Source organism: Xyrauchen texanus, chromosome 23, assembly GCF_025860055.1.
Source record: "Xyrauchen texanus isolate HMW12.3.18 chromosome 23, RBS_HiC_50CHRs, whole genome shotgun sequence".
In the NCBI taxonomy this organism is placed as follows: Eukaryota; Metazoa; Chordata; class Actinopteri; order Cypriniformes; family Catostomidae; genus Xyrauchen; species Xyrauchen texanus.
The window spans coordinates 2,098,362-2,116,468 of record NC_068298.1 but is presented as its reverse complement, the minus strand read 5'-3'; the positions used below and the strand labels follow the sequence as shown (position 1 = coordinate 2,116,468).

The 18,107-nt window shown below is 39.8% G+C and overlaps 1 protein-coding gene across 7 annotated transcripts in view; it reads right to left on the bottom strand.

Moving 5' to 3' along the window:
* Positions 1-507: 507 nt before the first annotated feature.
* The window catches only part of LOC127663420 (uncharacterized), a 342,359-nt gene continuing 324,759 nt past the window's right edge, over positions 508-18,107 (bottom strand). For 2 of the 7 annotated variants that reach the window (XM_052155006.1, XM_052155008.1), the window contains exons 2-7: positions 11,991-12,323; positions 11,495-11,722; positions 8,255-8,368; positions 7,562-7,666; positions 5,420-5,494; positions 508-5,125 (exon numbers count right to left, since the gene is read on the bottom strand). In XM_052155006.1, the coding sequence (XP_052010966.1) occupies positions 4,944-5,125; positions 5,420-5,494; positions 7,562-7,666; positions 8,255-8,368; positions 11,495-11,722; positions 11,991-12,323 (1,037 nt within the window). In that variant the 3' untranslated portion in view covers positions 508-4,943. Of the gene's footprint in view, positions 5,126-5,419; positions 5,495-7,561; positions 7,667-8,254; positions 8,369-11,494; positions 11,723-11,990; positions 12,324-14,303; positions 14,480-18,107 lie in introns of those variants that run through there. The other 5 variants (XM_052155009.1, XM_052155007.1, XM_052155010.1 and 2 more) reach the window with 3 other exon arrangements.

Genomic DNA, 18,107 nt, shown 5'->3' with positions numbered 1-18,107 from the left:
TCATTTGAAATAAAACCCAGAGCTGTTAAAAATGCAGAGAAATGATGCAGAAATGTTTAACTCTGGAAACTGCGTCCAAAGTATAGAGACAAAAACCGCCATTTGTTTCCAGTTCAAGACATGAAATAAAGAAACTCTCTCGTTCACACTTCAGCATCTTTATTGAAGAACTACAAATATATTACACACTTAAAGCTGTGTAATCTTCACACACTGTGAAATAACGAGTCAAACTTTACACAATAAAACACTCTATACAATTCTATACATGCATCTAAACATGTGCCTGAAAATGTCCTTTAAATATCCCCACAGACATCATTTACACTGAAAGTCTATTTACTGCAGCACAGATACAAGTGTTGCGTTAGTGTGTGTGTGTGTGTTAGCATGTGTTTATGTGTGTGTGTGTGTATGTGTGTGTGTATGTGTGTGTGTGTGTGTTAGCATGTGTTTATGTGTGTGTGTGTATATGTGTATGTGTGTGTGTTAGCATGTGTTTATGTGTGTGTGTGTGTGTATGTGTGTGTGTGTGTGTGTATATGTGTGTGTGTTAGCATGTGTTAATGTGTGTTAGCATGTGTGTATGTGTGTGTATGTGTGTGTGTGTTACTGTGTGTGTATGTGTGTGTGTATGTGTGTGCGTGTTTTAGTGTGTGTATATGTGTGTGCATGTGAGTGTGTGAGTGTATGTGTGTGGGCATGTATGTGTGTGTTAGTGTGTGTGTGGATATGTGTGAGTGTGTGTGTTTGTGTGTGTGTGTGTGTGTGAGTGAGCGAGTATGTGTATGAGTGTGTGTGTGTGTGTATATGTGTGAGTTAGTGTGTGTGTGAGTGAGCGAGCATGTGTATGTGTGTGTGTGTGAGTGAGCGAGCATGTGTATGTGTGTGTGTGTGTGTGTGTGTATGTGTGAGTTAGTGTGTGTGTGAGTGAGCGAGCATGTGTATGAGTGTGTGTGTGTGTGTGTGTGAGTGAGCAAGCATGTGTATGTGTGTGTGTGTTTGTGTGTGAGTATGTGTGTTAGTGTGTGTGTGTGTGAGTGAGTATGTGTGTTAGTGTGTGTGTGTGTGTATGTGAGTGAGCGAGCATGTGTATGAGTGTGTGTGTTTGCTTGTGAGTGTGTGTGTGTTTGCTTGTGAGTGAGTGTGTGAGTGTGTGAGTGTGTGTGTTTGCTTGTGAGTGAGTGTGTGTGTGTGTGTGTGTGAGTGAGTATGTGTGTGTGTTAGTGTGTGTGTGTGTGTGTGTATGTGAGTGAGCGAGCGTGTGTGTTAGTGTGTGTGTGTGTTTGCTTGTGTATATGTGTATGTTTGTGTGTGTGAGTGTGTGAGCGTGTGTGTTAGTATGTGTGTGTTTGTGTGTTAATAATTAGTTGTGTGGATGTTGTAAACTGATGTTACACAAAGAGGATGAAGATGTAAGAGCGCTCTGTATCACAATCAGCAGCTCCATCAATGAAAATACACTGAATATTTGATATACTGTAACAAGTTATAAAGAAAAATTATTGTTTTTTAATGTTTTATTTATTTTTGATTCTGGGGTAAAATATGATTTCGTGAGATTGAAACAGACACTTCTAGATGAGAGGAGAAGATTATCAGAAGCAGGAAACCACTCTTAAGACATCCACACGAGAGACGTCTGACGCTGTACCGCAGGCAAAGACTTTAAATGTTCAAAAATGGTTGAAAAACTAAAAAGAGACGGTTTCATACAGTCTATACAGCTTAAATGTACATTCTAGAATATAAAAGACCAGGACTGCTCAACAAAACTCACAGTCGCTCCACATGAAGCGTTCAGACTCCAGAAACTTCTTATTCCTGCTTTAAATGCTGCAACAAAGTCTCCAAACGAGGCGACCAATCACACCTCGAGACTCACCGTTAAACATTAGAAGTACAAAGTGTTTGAGGTTTCTTTCACTTTGGTAAAAACGCTTGTTTTGATTTACTTTTATGCGTTTGGTGATTTGAAGTAAATTCAAGCTATACATTTTATTATCGCTTCACCAGTCGAGATACAAACATCCCATTCATGTGTTTTAATTGATTGCAGAGACAACATCTCAAAATATCTCATGCTTAAATGAAGGGAGTACAAACTTATTCCAGTAAAACGTCCCCACACTCTTCACCACTAATGTTTAAAACCCAAAAGCAGAAGTGTTGATGGAAAATAACACATTTGGTTTCCTCTTGTGAAATAAGTGTTTTTTATCTTTCAGCAAGAATACTCGCGAGTGCAGAAGCGAAGTGTGTTTAACACAATCACACACAACATGCAGAAGCAGCTACACAAGTTACACTTTAATAACATGACTGAAAACAGCAATTCTGCATAATAAACTCTGCTCAAATACTACATGAATATTATTCCAGTGCACAGAGTGAAATGAACTGAACATTTAACATTGCATTATGGGTAGTTCACGCACAAAGGAAAATTCTCCCATTATTTATTCACCCTCATGTTATCTCAGCAGACATGACAGTATGAGAGCAGGACGCATCTGAACCCTTCCACTGAAAAATGTCTCAGCTCAGCAGGTCCTTACAATGGAAATGGATGGTGACCAGACATTTGAAGCTCCAAAAATCACCGACAGTCACCATAAACGTCACCCATACGACTCCAGCGGTTAAATCAATATCTTCTAAAGCGACACGATCACTTTTGATGCGGAAAAAAAAAAGATACAAATGTAAGTACTTCTTAACTATAATCAGACACTTCCGGTGAGCTCCACTAGAGGGTGGAGTTCAAGCAGTCTCTTGTGTGACGTATTCGTGTCGCCATTATACAGATGTAATCTCAGATAAATACAGATCTAAACCAAAACCAACGAAGCTTTCTCACTTGTAAACAGCGCTGCTCTTCCAGCTGCAAGCACGTGCATCAGTTCTTGCGTGTTTTAAATGCCAATGCAATTACGTCACACGTGCAAACCGCTGCAAAACGGAAGCATGATTTAGAAATAAGTACTTAAATATTTCAGTTTTAGGCACCAAAAGTGATCGTGTCACTTTAAAGGACAGCTGTCGTACACTGTAAAAAATTTAAAGTTGAGTAAACTTAAAAAGTAAAGCAAGCAGCTGCAAAGCATTTTTGAGTTTAATCAACTTCAGGCAAATAAGTTTTACCAACTTAACAATTCCAGTTGGATCTCAAGTTCCATGAACTCAATACAATAACTTCAGTGAACTCAAAAAGTTCAATAAACTAGAATTTTTAAGTACAGCTGTCCATCATTTTCAAAACGTTTGAAAACAATATATATATATATATTTTTTTTTTTAAGTAGATCTATATTTTGTAGGTTAAAAGTACTTCAAACTTTTAGAAGTTGAACCAACTTAATAAATTAAGAAACTTCATCGAAGCGAACACAAATGACCCTGATGGTGACTTTATGCAAAACACATAAAGAGCAAAAACATCCATGAATTCAAATCCGATTATTTACAACTTTAACTCATAAGTCAGTGCGCTTTGACCAAACACTCATAAATAACTTCTAGAGCAGGGGATTGTGGGTAGTGTCTTCCTCCACAATGCTTCTCCAGTGGGCATGCTCAGTAGCACACACAACAATGTGAAGTTCATTGTGATCAACCTTACAAGGTGCCCTCAGATTTGGACCTTTCCATGACATCATTAGAGATGTGAGTCTAAATCAAAGACCGGCTTTAACGACGTACAACCGTGAAATTTAAACGTTCATTTCGCAGAGGTGCACAACGTTTAGTTAGGGTCAAATAGGGGTGTATTGGAGGGTCAGTGATCAAACTGAGCATGCTCAAAAGCCTGAATGTTCATCCTTCACCACCAGACTTGGTGTTGTATTCGCTCACTGTTTATAAATGTCAGTTGCTCTGACTTAAATGGCGTAAAAGTTGACTTAATTGATTGAGTTAAGTAAACTAGTTGATAGTTCAATCAACTTTTAAAATTGAGCTTGCCTGACAAAACTGAAGTTGGATTTTTTACAAAAAAGTCTGGTCACCATCCACTTCCATTGTAAGGACCTGCTGAGCTGAGACATTTTTCTATTTTTTTCAAATGTGCTAACAAACATATCCTTAAAAACAAACTTTGGAATTTATTCATATACAAACTTTGCGTGATTATGAACATTGTGTATTTAATGTAGCCTAGATTGTATCCACCTTTTTCCTGGGGAAACGAATGTGGGTGGGACTTCCGCTGGAAGTTGTTCTAGAGCATTCCCTATCTCTGGATGCAGTCATTTTAAGACTCTGTTTACAGCTGGTAATAAGACGAGATTCGGATGATCTGATCGCAAAGGTCAGCGCTATATATATATAGTTGTAAACGTGGCGCAAAACGTTTTGTGATCCAATCACAAAACACATACTGAGGCAGTCAAAAACCAAGTCGCATTTGAGGTTTAAAACGGTATCTTGATGCGTCCCGGACAGCAACAAAGCACCACCTCTCACCTGTCAATCACCCGACTTATGTGCGGATTTCAAAGGAAATAACCGTCTGATCAGATACATACCAAAGCATAAGCACTCCACGGCTCTCCGTGTGTCTATCTGACTATTCATTTCTGGGCTTAGATTAAATCTCAAATGCATCACACCGGTTTTGTTTGCGCTTTCTTTGTCTATATGTCATTTTTGTAGTATATTATTGTTCAGGAACACACTGCTATAGTGACTGATGTATGTCCTCTCCTTAAAATCCCAACACCTCAATGAAAGAATGAATGGACGTCCACCGCAACAACAACAGTGTTAACTTGACAACGGAAGTAACACCCATATTTCTCGCTAAGCATCACGGGACGTTGGGAAAAGGTGGATCGTTTAGTTTGTTTATGGTTAGTTTCATTGTATTATTTGCATTTGGCATTGTTTCATCCCTGCAGACTGTGACACAGAACCGGAAGCATTATCTAAAAGGGTTTGTCTTTCTATTGTCTCTGTACCTGAGAGTACACACAGTCTTCCTGTTCTTTATAACGATGATTGTTTGAGACAGCTGGAGTGAACGACACCTCTCCATACTGAACATCTTCCTCTTTCACCGTCCTCTTCTTCCTCTTCGTCTGAGGGCCGACCGCAGCATATTCCACATCTGCATTTAAGGACACCTCTATGGACGAAACACAGATGATGAAGATATGGTGTTGGGTAAGATTAGCAAGTTTAGCTACTGATGATATTGGCAGTTTTGCATATTTATAGATATAGATACATAGATAGAGTATTAGGCAAAGCCTCGGAAAGACCCAGTTTTGTTTTGTGTAATTGTATTATGATTCATTTATATATTTATGTTTTTTGTAAATTTTTTGAATGAAAAAAAACAAACAAAAACAAACTACAGAATAATTAGATAAGCTTCATTAATTTCTCTAAACTCATGATGTAAACGAGACTTTCTCACCGGGCCTCTTGTGTTCATCCTCTCTGTTGTGTTTCTGATGCGAGATGTCTGCGTACACGAGTTCTGTTTCACCAGCTGCCGTTAAAGAGAAATTAACCATCAGCTACAACTAAACTATCATATGCATTTCAGTATTAACCTGAAAATAATCCTCTCAAGAACAATTGATGCCAAATGATGAGGTGTTGCACACGGAGGCCGAATTAATCCGTTCACAAGAAACAAATTTCACATTTAAAGAAACAGCAATAATTTTCCTTGAGGAAATGATCATATCCATCAACATATACAGGCTAATCAATAACACTGCATAACGTATTATAAATTAACATAATAAACACAAATTATTTCAAGATCAAAACACTCAAAGTTAATCTGGACAAGCAATAAAAACTAGTTGTAGCAAATCCTTGTGTACACAATTATACATTTTGTCCTTGCTTTTTTTCTTAAATATTTAAAAATATTTAGTTCAAATGCAAAATCTGCATCGCTGTAATAATTCTAAATATTCATAATATATTTCCAACATTACATACACTTTAATGTTTGAATGTTTGAATCTCACTTTGCTGGAATGTTTGTATGGAATGTTTGTATAGAATGTTGGTATAGAATGTTTGTATGGAATGTTTGTATGGAATGTTGGTATAGAATGTTTGTATGGAATGTTTGTATAGAATGTTTGTATGGAATGTTTGTATGGAATGTTTGTATATAATGTTGGTATGGAATGTTTGTATGGAATGTTGGTATAGAATGTTTGTATGGAATGTTTGTATGGAATGTTGGTATAGAATGTTTGTATGGAATGTTTGTATAGAATGTTTGTATGGAATGTTTGTATAGAATGTTTGTATGGAATGTTTGTATGGAATGTTTGTATATAATGTTGGTATAGAATGTTTGTATGCAATGTTTGTATGGAATGTTTGTATGGAATGTTTGTATAGAATGTTGGTATAGAATGTTTGTATGGAATGTTTGTATGGAATTTTTGTATGGAATGTTTGTATGGAATGTTTATATAGAATGTTTGTATGGAATGTTTGTATGGAATGTTTGTATGGAATATTTGTATGGAATGTTTGTATAGAATGTTTGTATGGAATGTTTGTATAGAATGTTTGTATGGAATGTTTGTATAGAATGTTGGTATAGAATGTTTGTATGGAATGTTTGTATAGAATGTTTGTATGGAATGTTTGTATAGATTGTTTGTATAGAATGTTTGTATGGAATGTTTGTATAGAATGTTTGTATGGAATGTTTGTATAGATTGTTTGCATAGAATGTTTGTATAGATTGTTTGTATAGAATGTTTGTATAGATTGTATGTATAGAATGTTTGTATGGAATGTTCTATAGAATGTTGGTATGGAATGTTGTATAGAATGTTTGTATAGAATGTTGGTATAGAATGTTTGTATGGAATGTTTGTATAGAATGTTGGTATAGAATGTTTGTATTGAATGTTTGTATGGAAAGTTTGTATAGATTGTTTGAATAGAATGTTTATATGGAATGTTTGTATAGAATGTTTGTATGGAATGTTTGTATAGAATGTTGGTATAGAATGTTTGTATTGAATGTTTGTATGGAAAGTTTGTATAGATTGTTTGAATAGAATGTTTATATGGAATGTTTGTATAGAATGTTTGTATGGAATGTTTGTATAGATTGTTTGTATAGAATGTTTGTATAGATTGTTTGTATAGAATGTTTGTATGGAATGTTCTATAGAATGTTGGTATGGAATGTTCTATAGAATGTTTGTATGGAATGTTGGTATGGAATGTTTGTATAGAATTTTTGTATGGAATGTTTGAATAGATTGTTTGAATAGAATGTTTGTATGGAATGTTTGTATAGAATGTTTGTATGGAATGTTTCTATAGAATGTTTGTATGGAATGTTTGTATAGAATGTTCTATAGAATGTTGGTATGGAATGTTGTATAGAATGTTTGTATGGAATGTTTGTATAGAATGTTTGTATGAAATGTTTGTATAGAATGTATGTATAGAATGTTTGTATGGAATGTTTGTATATAATGTATGTATAGAATGTTTTTATGGAATGTTGGTATGAAACAAAGCTCAATGCATTGCCAGCAGATGTATGAACTCAACATGAACTGACCTGCCCTCGGCTTCGGCTGTTTCTTCTTGTAAACGTAATATGCAATGATGACCAGCACAATCAGGATCACAGCAACCGTGCACAGAGCGATCGGAATTGAAACGACTGAAATGTAACATCCACAATAGGATTAGAAAATGAAAGGGACAGTTCACCCAAAATGACAATTCTGTCATTATTTACTCACCCTCTTGTTGTTTTTACACCCATATGACTTTCTTTTTTCTGTGAAACACAAAAGCTGTTGAGCAAAATTATAGCCTCAGTTGCCATTAACTGCCATTGTCTAGACAAACACGTACTGTCTATAAAGTAGTGAAAGTCATGCAGGTTTGGAACAAAATGAGTGTGAGGAAATGATGACAGAATTACTGTCCCTCATAAACAAACACATAAATAGATTTGAATAGTTCATTAATAACAACAACAACAGCATCAAGAATAGTAACCACGGAAACCAATTCACAGCAAAACCATTTTTCAGTGGATCAAACTTGGGGGACTTTTAATGTTCATTGAATCGTCCTTCAAATCACAATATTTTTTTGTAATAATCAGAAGTATTTTATTTAACTTATTTAAAATCATGCAGTGCTAATCACTACTTAAGAAAGCAAGTCTGTAATTAGGACAGGGTGACTCTTTGACTCTTTGATATTTTAACTCTTTGATATTTTATTCAGCTAAACTCACAGAACCATGGAGGAAATGCTGCAGAATTCCCTGTAGTGTGTTCAGTGTAACTCGTACCGTTGGGAGTCTGAGTGCTTTTGGTCACTGTAGAGGTCACAGTTGCAGTAGTTGTTCCTGTAATAACACATCACTGTAGAATCATCAACATTCTCTCTCTGAACACATTTACACAAAACACATCAACACAATTTACTGCCGAGATGAACAAGTAGCCAATGACACTGATTAAAGAAATAGATCACCCAAAATTGAAAATTCTGCCATCATTTACTCAACCTCATGTTGTTCCAAACCCAAATGACTTTCTTCTGTGCAACACAAAAGGAGAGATTTTGGAAAATGTCCTAGTCGTTTTTTCCCATGTGGTGGCAATGAATGGTGACTGGTGATGTTAAGACTCTTAAAGAATGCCAAATCGGTGTAAAAGTGTAATTAAAGTAGTCCACAAGACTTTATATTATAAGTCTTCTGGATTCACATGATATCTATTTTTGCGGAACAGACCAAATTCGAGTCATTTTACACTGAAAAGCTTGACTTGCTCTTCTGGGCATGTTCATGAGAGAAGTTCAATTAAGTTCAGTTTAACTTAATTCAAAATCAGATCGCAGGCTACCATACTGTAGAGCGGAGGAGGGCGAGGCCGGGCTGGTATGATGCATGCCCGGTCCCCAATCAGCCTGATGGGGCGCGCGAGGGATAAAGGCGGCCGGTGACAACAGTTCGAGAGAGAGAGAATTAAAGGCAGCTGCCCTGAGTGTGGTTATGCTTGTGTGTTTTTATTTAATTAAATATTATTTATATTGTTAAGCCGTTTCTCGCCTCCTCCTTTCCCTTTAACCCTTTTACACTGGTGCCGAAACCCGGGAAAGAGGAGGGATGCGGCGTAGTAGAGTCCTCGACACTGCCGTCCACCCAGGGGAGTGCCGCTGCCATCCACCGGGGGATGGAGTAGCCCGACTGCCCGGACACGGGGAACGGCCGCCGTCCACGAGGCAAGGAGGGACGGTGACTTCCCGACCGACCGGAGCGATGGAGTCGCTGCCAGGGGTTGAGGAGTGTCCCCCACAGAAAAGCGGAGGAGTGTTCTGATCGCTGGGAGTCGGAGGTTTGACTCCTGTCCGCCAGAGGAGGAGCGATTGACGTCCGCCTGAGAGTGTGGAGGAGAATCAGAGAACCGGTGAGTGAGCTTCTTCTCTCTCTCTCTCTCGGTCTCCTTTTCCTCGCCTTTTGTTTTTTGTTGTTGTTTTTCCCCAACAGTCTCCTCCCAGGTGGAGGAAGGTGGGGATGACCAGGTGGCAGACCGGGAGGAGGGAGGATGTACGTCATGCAGGGGGCTCCCCGGCCTGAGACAACGCCGGGAGGAGTGTAGAGCGGTGGAGGGCGGGGCTGGGCTAGAACGACACACACCCGGTCCCCAATCAGCACGAGGGATAAAGGCGGCCGGTGACGACAGTTCGAGAGAGAAAGAATTACGGGCAGCTGCCCTGTGTGTTGATATGTTTGTGTGTTTTTATTTAAATAAATATGATTTATATTGTTAAGCCGTTTCTCGCATCCTCCTTTCCCTTTAACCCCTTTACACTGGTGCCGAAACCCGGGAAGGAGGAGGGATGCGGCGTAGTAGAGTCCTCAACACTGCCGTCCGCGTGGTGAGGTGGTATGGAACTTCCCGACCGCCTGGAATGGTGGAGTCAGCTGCCAGGGGTGGAGGAGTGTCCCCACGTGCCAGCAGAAAAGCGGAGGGGCGTTCTGTCCGCTGGGAGTCGGAGGTTTGACTCCTGTTTGCCCGGGAGGAGCGGCTGACATCCGCCTGAGAGTGTCGAGGAGTGATCGGGGACCACATGACGGTGCATCAGAGAACCAGTGAGTGAGCTTCTCTCTCTCTCTCTCTGTCGCTCTGTGGTATTCTTACCCTCGCCTTTTGTTTTTCTGTTGTTGTTTAGCTCTCCTGTCTCCTCCCTGGTCGAGGAAAGCGGGAGGAGGGGAGGCTGGGGCTCCCGGCCTGAAACAATGCCGGGAGGAGTGTAGAGCGGAGGAGGTCGTGGCCGGGCTGGAATGAGACACTCAGCATGATGGGGTGCACGAGTGATAAAGGCGGCTGGTGACGACAGTTCAAGAGAGAGAGAGAATTACGGGCAGCTGCCCTGTATATGTTTGTGTGCATCTTTTTATTCAATTAAATATTATTTATATTGATAAGCCGGTTCTCGCCGCCTCCTTTCCCTTTAACATCCTTACACATACTATTCATACTACTCTCACAACGGCAGGAGTAGTAAGAGTACAATCATAGCATGTGTCTCTGAATTTATTCACTGCCTCGAGCTTGAACTCTGCGCACTCATATGCTAACACGAGAACATTATTTTTGATACATGCTTGTGTGCTGTGCTTTAGGTTTGAGCAAAGTCGCTTTCAAGGCAAGTCAATCCACTCAACAGTCATATCTGGAACGCTCTTGGCCAGGTATTTTCTTTGGATAGAAAGGGAAAAGTTCAGGAAAGGGAAAGACTGAAATCTCCAAAACTGTTGTTCAAGATTACAATCAAAGAACGGATTTCAAATCAGCAGTCAAATCTGACGACAATGGTTTCATATATTGCTTGTCTAGCCAAAGCGCATGTCTGTTTCTAAAAGCTGATTGGCTCTTTTACCTGTAGGATAATTATAACAACACATGTTTTTATTAAAGTTTCTTCATCTGAATAATCAACACAAAGATATTGAACAGACTAATCCATTGTTCAGACTGTACTTGTGTCCCTCACAGCCTTGTTTTAATTTCTGTCGAAATTAAATAGGGTTCTTCTTTGAATACGGTCCATTTAAAACAGAAAAATGCAAATGTGTTAAACAAGCTTCTCACAAAAACTCTCTGGTAGATATTCAGTGAGTTTTGGCTTCAGAAGTCTAGAATAGAAATCACAGGTTGTTTGGACACTTAATGGTGATTTTGTTTCCATTTTTAGAGTTAACATCTCCAGTCACCATTCACTGCCACTGCATGGAAAAAGCAAATAGGACATTGTACATTTGTATGTATTTATTATGTGTGTGTGTCACAGACCAAAGAAAGTTTGTCATTCAGGTTTGGAGTGAAAAAAATGACAGAATTTTCAATTCTGGGTGAATTATCCATTTATTTCAGGTTTGAAGTGACACAAATCTGTTTATTTGTATCATTGTTGTTGCTGTTGCTGTTGTTTTAGTAATTATGTGAACATTAATAGATCTCACCAGGACATCGGTTTACACTAATGTTCTTCTGTCCATGACTGACGTGGTTGTTCACAGTGCAGATGATGTTTCCAGAAGTTTCCTCATCCAGATGAATGATGTTATTTCTATCCTCCAGTTCTTGTCCATTCAGAGTCCAGCTGAAGTTGAGCTGATCCCCCTCAGAGGAGCAGGACGCTCGCATCTCCCCACTGCAAATGATTGACACTTCCACTGAGCCAATAGGAGCTGGAGGGAGGGACACAGTACAGTCACATGACAAACACAAGGTTCAGAATAACGTCTAAACTACTCAAACTATTTGTATAGTGTGCATTATGTGTTCTACAGTACACTAGTATTTATTCTGAAGATCATCTTAATCAATGTAGTACAAACATTCCACAGAGAACTACATGAATGAAAACTCACAACTATGACACTATTTTATGAGAATAAGAGTGAGATCTGTGGAGAAAGTGAGATTGTAATTATTGTGATGAGAGATTTACTGTACCTTCAACAATCACTGGAAGATTTACAGCATGTGTCTGTGTGCCGGTTGAATCAAAGATCAGTAATGTGTATCTCCCTGAATATGTTCTGATCACACTGTTTATAATCAGAGTCCCATTATTAATGATAAACTCAGATCTGTTTATAATGGATTCATGTGTTTCCTTTATCATGTTTTTCTTTACATTCCAAATGCTGTGGTTAGCATTATCGATCCACTTATATAATTTCAGCTCTTGATCTCGAGCGTCCATCACCATCTGCAGATAGAGTTTGTGTCCCAGAGCTGCGTAACAGGGATCTGTCTGATTAAACCTGCAGAACATCTCCACACCTGAACAACACAAACACAAACACTGAAATATACCAACATCATCAACATCTGAACATTATTTAAAGCACTGTCAGGATTATGTGTGTGACCCTTACTGGTACAAATAACTCTCATCATAAATGAATATCACATTTACTCATAGAAGAAATCACATATTAAACAATATTCACAGAATTAAAGTTGTACAGAAGAAACATTTCAGACAGACAGTTTATCTGATCGGAATAAAAGATCTGATCTCAAATAATCTTCATCATAAACAGACACTCAACAGTAACACACTTTCACTCACATATTACTGTAATATTCCACTAATCAGTAGTGTAGTCATGGATATACGCAGGAATACGTCGTATGCCCACTTAAAATAAGTGTTGATATGTATAGACGCCAGAACAACGAGAATGCTTTTGACCAGGACTTTTTTTAATCTACTAACACTACGCCGCAGCACCGTTGAGAGAATTGTGTGTGTTTTTAATAAGTGTACAGAGATCCTCTCTACACATGCACAGAACAACGGGAGCACAACTGAAGGATGGACAAGACAGACAGTCCGACTAAACTGAACATTCATTCAGACGCGATTGGATATTTGCTGGCCAATCATATTTCAGTAAGCGGCGGGACATTTCCAGAATCTAATGCGGATGCACAAGCAACCCTGGAGTTACAATAATCTGTGCTGAAATTTTATTTCCCTGCTAAACATGAATATATATAAATATACACAGCTGTGGAAAAAATAAGAGACGACTGCAAGTTCCTCTGGATGTACTATTTATAGGAATGTGTTTGAGTAACATTTTAGTTTCATTCTCTAAAGTTGACCCGGCTGGTCATCTTTCTGAACTCTTGCTACCTATATATAGTAAATAGAGAGAAACTGTTCATTTTGCAGTGGTCTCTTACAAATAAAACAAATAAACATTCATTCTTATCTCGGCTTTACATGGTAATACAAGATAACGTGTTAATGTGAGTAAATTCACAGTATGCCCATCTCTTCAGACACTACTACACCGCAGCCACTAATATACACTGACAGGACTAGAAAACACTATTACTACATCACTGTGTTGGGCCTCATGTGCTCAGATAGGAGACAAATGCAGAAAACACAGTCATGAGCCTGAATGAGGCCTGTAGGAACACACAAAGACAAACGGCACTAAAATCAAACAACATCGCCCTGTTCTCTCTCTCATACTAACCGCACACACACACACACAACCCCTCAGAAAAATACCCGCACACACATTTGGTGACCAGCTTTGCCCCAAAGTTATCGTTCCATTGGAGACACATGTTTAACGGGTAGACAGCATTAACCAGTCTCTCTGCCCACATTCACAGCCACATTCTAGCCAGAAACCTTGTGTGATGTACTCAACATGTCCGCCATTTTTTGCTCTCCTTCACTCAAACACACACACACACACACACACACACACACACACACACACACACACACACACACACACACACACACACACACACACACACACACACACACACACACACACAGACACACACACACACACATATATTATAGGCTTATTTGTTACTTTATCATGTCACTGTTTAGTTTGGAGTTGGAAGTCGGAAGTTTATCGACTGCATTGTATTGATTATTAATTGATATTACTGCATCAATAACTTTGTTATACTTTATAGAGAAGTGTTTTAGTATTGTTCTGCATGCACCTGTGCCAAGGGCTGGCAGGGGATGTCAGAACTCAGATTCAAGCCTTCATTGTTTACATTTTTAATGTCGTTGTTCTCCGGACGTTGACTTTCCTAAGAGATCAATCCTGTATTGAGATTATTGATAATTGACATTGATGATAATTATTAATTATTGCTATCAGCTCTTGAACGAAGCCCCAACAACTGCAAATATAATAATAACATGTTTCTTTGTCTGAAATCCATACGTGCTTTAAAATCAGCATCAGTTTGATCTGAAAGTTGACTCACATGTAACAGTTGGCAGCAGCAGCAGCAGTCCAAAGATGAACAGCATTTCTCTGATGTCCAGTTTCCAGAAGAGTCGAGAGTGAATGCTGCTTCAGATTGTGTTATGAGTGTTTGGAGTTCTGTCAGTCTGTGTTCTGAGTCTCATGGAGCGTCTTCACTCTGACCGACACAGACTTCTAATGACACTGGACTCACACATCAGAAAATATCTCACAGATACTCTCAGGAAAGAAGAAGTTAACTCATAAAGGAGGAAGACAGAGTTGTGGTTCACACTTTTACAAAATGAGAGACAGAAGTAGCAAGTTGTATTTCTCTGTCACATACTTTTTCAAAAACATGCAAATATGCAAATGTGTGTTCTTATTGATTACAGCATCTAGACATTGAAACATTTTATTGGTAGTACAGATATAAATCTTGTCACTGTTACAGTATGAAAGTGGATTGGTTTAAAACAGCTTCCTCTAATTCAGTAAGTTTGTGATGATATTTCCATTATCGTATTTATTATGATTCAGTCAAAACATCTGCAGAAAGTGTGTGTGTGTGTGTGTGTGTGTGTGTGTGAGTGAGAGAGAGAGAGAGAGAGAGAGAGAGAGAGAGAGAGAGAGAGAGAGAGAGAGATAGGGACATTAACTATTGCCGTCAATCTACAATATTTTTAACCTGACACTCATGGGTTCTCAACACACATCAAGCCATATTTTGCCATTTATGTCCTAATTCTATCTGGACACTCTTGCTATCATCTTAATACTGTTTTTAGACATTTATTATACATAACTGAATGTTTTCCTGTGCATACCCTTGGCATTTTTCTTCTATTTTTTCTTCTATTTGTAACAAAATAACAAATTGACAAACAAAAACTAAAAAACTCATGGGATCTCCAACTGTTTAGAGCTCATAAAGAGATGTTGGATTACAGCGAGATCCGCAGGAAAAAAACAAGAACTACAGTTTGATTTAAATGCGGTCTGGTGTTATTGACAGTGTCGTGTCTAACGTGTTTAGTGTGTCTCATCAATCGTGTAAAGGGTTATCTGAACATCTTAAGAGTTATGAGAAATGTGTGAGGAAAACTTGAGTTGGAATATGAAATTCAAGAAAACTGAACTGAGATGAAATGTAAGACATGTTCATTACACTCACTGAACTCATGGACTCTTTCTACAAGAGTTAAATACTCAATGCTTTGATCAAGTCACCCTTGGGTTTAAAGGGAAGTCATTACATAAACTCAAAAACTGTGAAATATCAGAAAACATCTGAAAGGGTTGTTGAAGTGAATAATGATGATGGTGTTCCTGATGTTTCAAGTGTGCCAAATGTTGCCACTGAATGTAGAGAATGTCTAGATTACTATTGTAACCCTCATTCCCCGATGGAGGGAACGAGACATTGTGTCGATTGAAGCGACACTAGGGGTCTTCCTTGAAGGCCTCGGTTACCTCTGAACTTGAGGAAAGGCCAATGAGAAATTGGCAGACAAAATTTGCATGTCCCTCCCCCTGACATACGAGTATAAAGGGAGGAGGCCATGCATTCGTTTCAGGTTGTGCACTGAGGAGCCAAGAATAAGGTTCAGCCATTACAGTGGCTCGGTACAGCGTCGAGCAAGAGGGACACAACTTCTCGTTCCCTCCATCGGGGAACGGGGGTTACAATAGTAACTTAGACTGGGGCCATCTTACGCTATAATATGAATCGGGGAAGGCATTGTATTCCAGCTCCTATTCTTTCAGGGGGAAAAGACCCCGCAGAGAGGGGTCACTCTTGGGAGCCCCAAACACCTCAGATCTTTGAGAAAAGGCCAATGAGAATTGGCAAATGGAATTTTCATGCCACTCCCCCAGACATACGGATATTAAAGGAGCTGCTCACAACCAATCATTCAAATTTTTTCTTCGGAGCCGAGCGGTTGTGTGTCAGCTAGCTGAATTCCACTGCCGGTCCATTCACCTCTAATCAAGAAACATATGCTGTTGAATATATGGTGCTTTGGGTGATTCGACAGTGCTAAAAGAGTATATATTCTGAGCAATAGAGTATATTTTCCTCTATTAGAGCAAACACATTGACGTGAACGTCTTTTTAAAAATGCGTCTTTTAAAGATACCCATCCATCTTTGTGTAGTTTTTGGGTGCGGCCATTATTTCTCCACTTCGTGGAGTGGAACCATCCACCCACCCCTGAGCATTCGTGGCTCGATGATTGGTTGGATGACCAGAATGCCACCACCTGGCGGAGTCGCCCGGCACTCCCCTCCAAGGCCTGTAGGACTACGTTGACTCTGGAGGCCAACAGCACCGCTGTTGTGTGGACTGATGTTGTAGCCCAGGTACTGAATATGACTCAGATGGAATGAGCACTTTTCGGACTTGAATAACAACTGTATCTTGTGCAGATGCTCCAGCACCAAGGCCACATGCTGATGATGGTCGGTCACGATCCTGGAGTAAATAAAGATGTCATATATGTTTACGAGAACAATACGATGGAGGTACTCCCGGAACACCTCATTCACGAAGCCCTGGAATATGGTGGGGGCGTTGACCAGGCCGTACGGCATAACTCAGTACTCATAGTGTCCTGTTGGTGTTACGAAGGCCGTCTTTCACTCATCCCCCTTCTGAATGCAAACAAGGTTAGAAGCACTGTGGAGGTCAAGCTTCGGGAATACAGTTGCTCCTCTTAGCAGTTCCAGGGCAGCAGGGACGAGGGGAAGGGGATACCAGTATTTGACTGTCAAATACTTCATCCTTCTCAACGAAAAAGAAGCTTGAGGCGGCAGGGGAAGTGGATGGGTTGATATAACCTTTGGCTAAAGCTTCCTCAATTTATCCTTCCATTGCCTTCTGTTCCAGGAGTGATAAGGGGTAGGAGATCGATGGCACAGTCCCATGGTCAGTGTGGAAGGAGATGGGAAGCTTTCTAGGGGCAGAACACGTCAAGATATTGCTGGTAACAGACTGGAATATTCAGGGGACTGTGGCTGGCTTGGCTCTCGATGGTGGTGGAGAAGACATTCAAGGGCTTGACAGTGGACGAGATCTCCTCATTTCCCCTATGATGACGGTGTACTGGGCGTATATAGGTTATAAAACAGTTCTGTCCCCATTGCAGGATTTCAGGATGGGGGAATGATCACACAGCCAGGGGCACCCAGAATGATATCTGTGGTTGAGCCCTCAAGAGCCATAAACTCTACATTCTTCAGATGCATAAATCCCACCTGTAACTTCACCGGGGTGGTATGATAACGGATATACCCCTTGCCCAGTGGATGACCAGTCACGCAGTGTATGGGGAGGTCGATGTCAAAGGAGATCTTTGAGAGTCTGAGCTTGAGGCAGAGGTTGTCTGCGATGAAGTTCCCCAAGGCCCCGGTGTCAAGAAGTGCGGTGACTGTTAAAGATAGGCCATGTGGCTATGACTTTGCGGGCAGGGATTGTAAGGTGGAGCATTCTGTTAAGCATGACTGCATGCGATGTGTCACTCGTTTGGACAGCTGCATGATTCGCTCTAATCCGATGGTGTCATCATAAGCATTGAGTTGCAGTCTCAGTCGAGGATCCAATCCCTGGTGGTATGTGGTCATCAAGGCAGGTTTGTTTCTACCACTAACTTGAAATTGAAGAGCATAGTCAGAGATCGTTGTTTACCCTGGCGAATACCATGAATACCCTGGCTCTGCCACTAAAGAATCACCTGAGGGGGGGACAAAACACTTCCTTAAAATGACTTTGAAATGTTTCTAATTTATCAGTTACCGAGCCTCCTTGATCCCAGATGGTTAT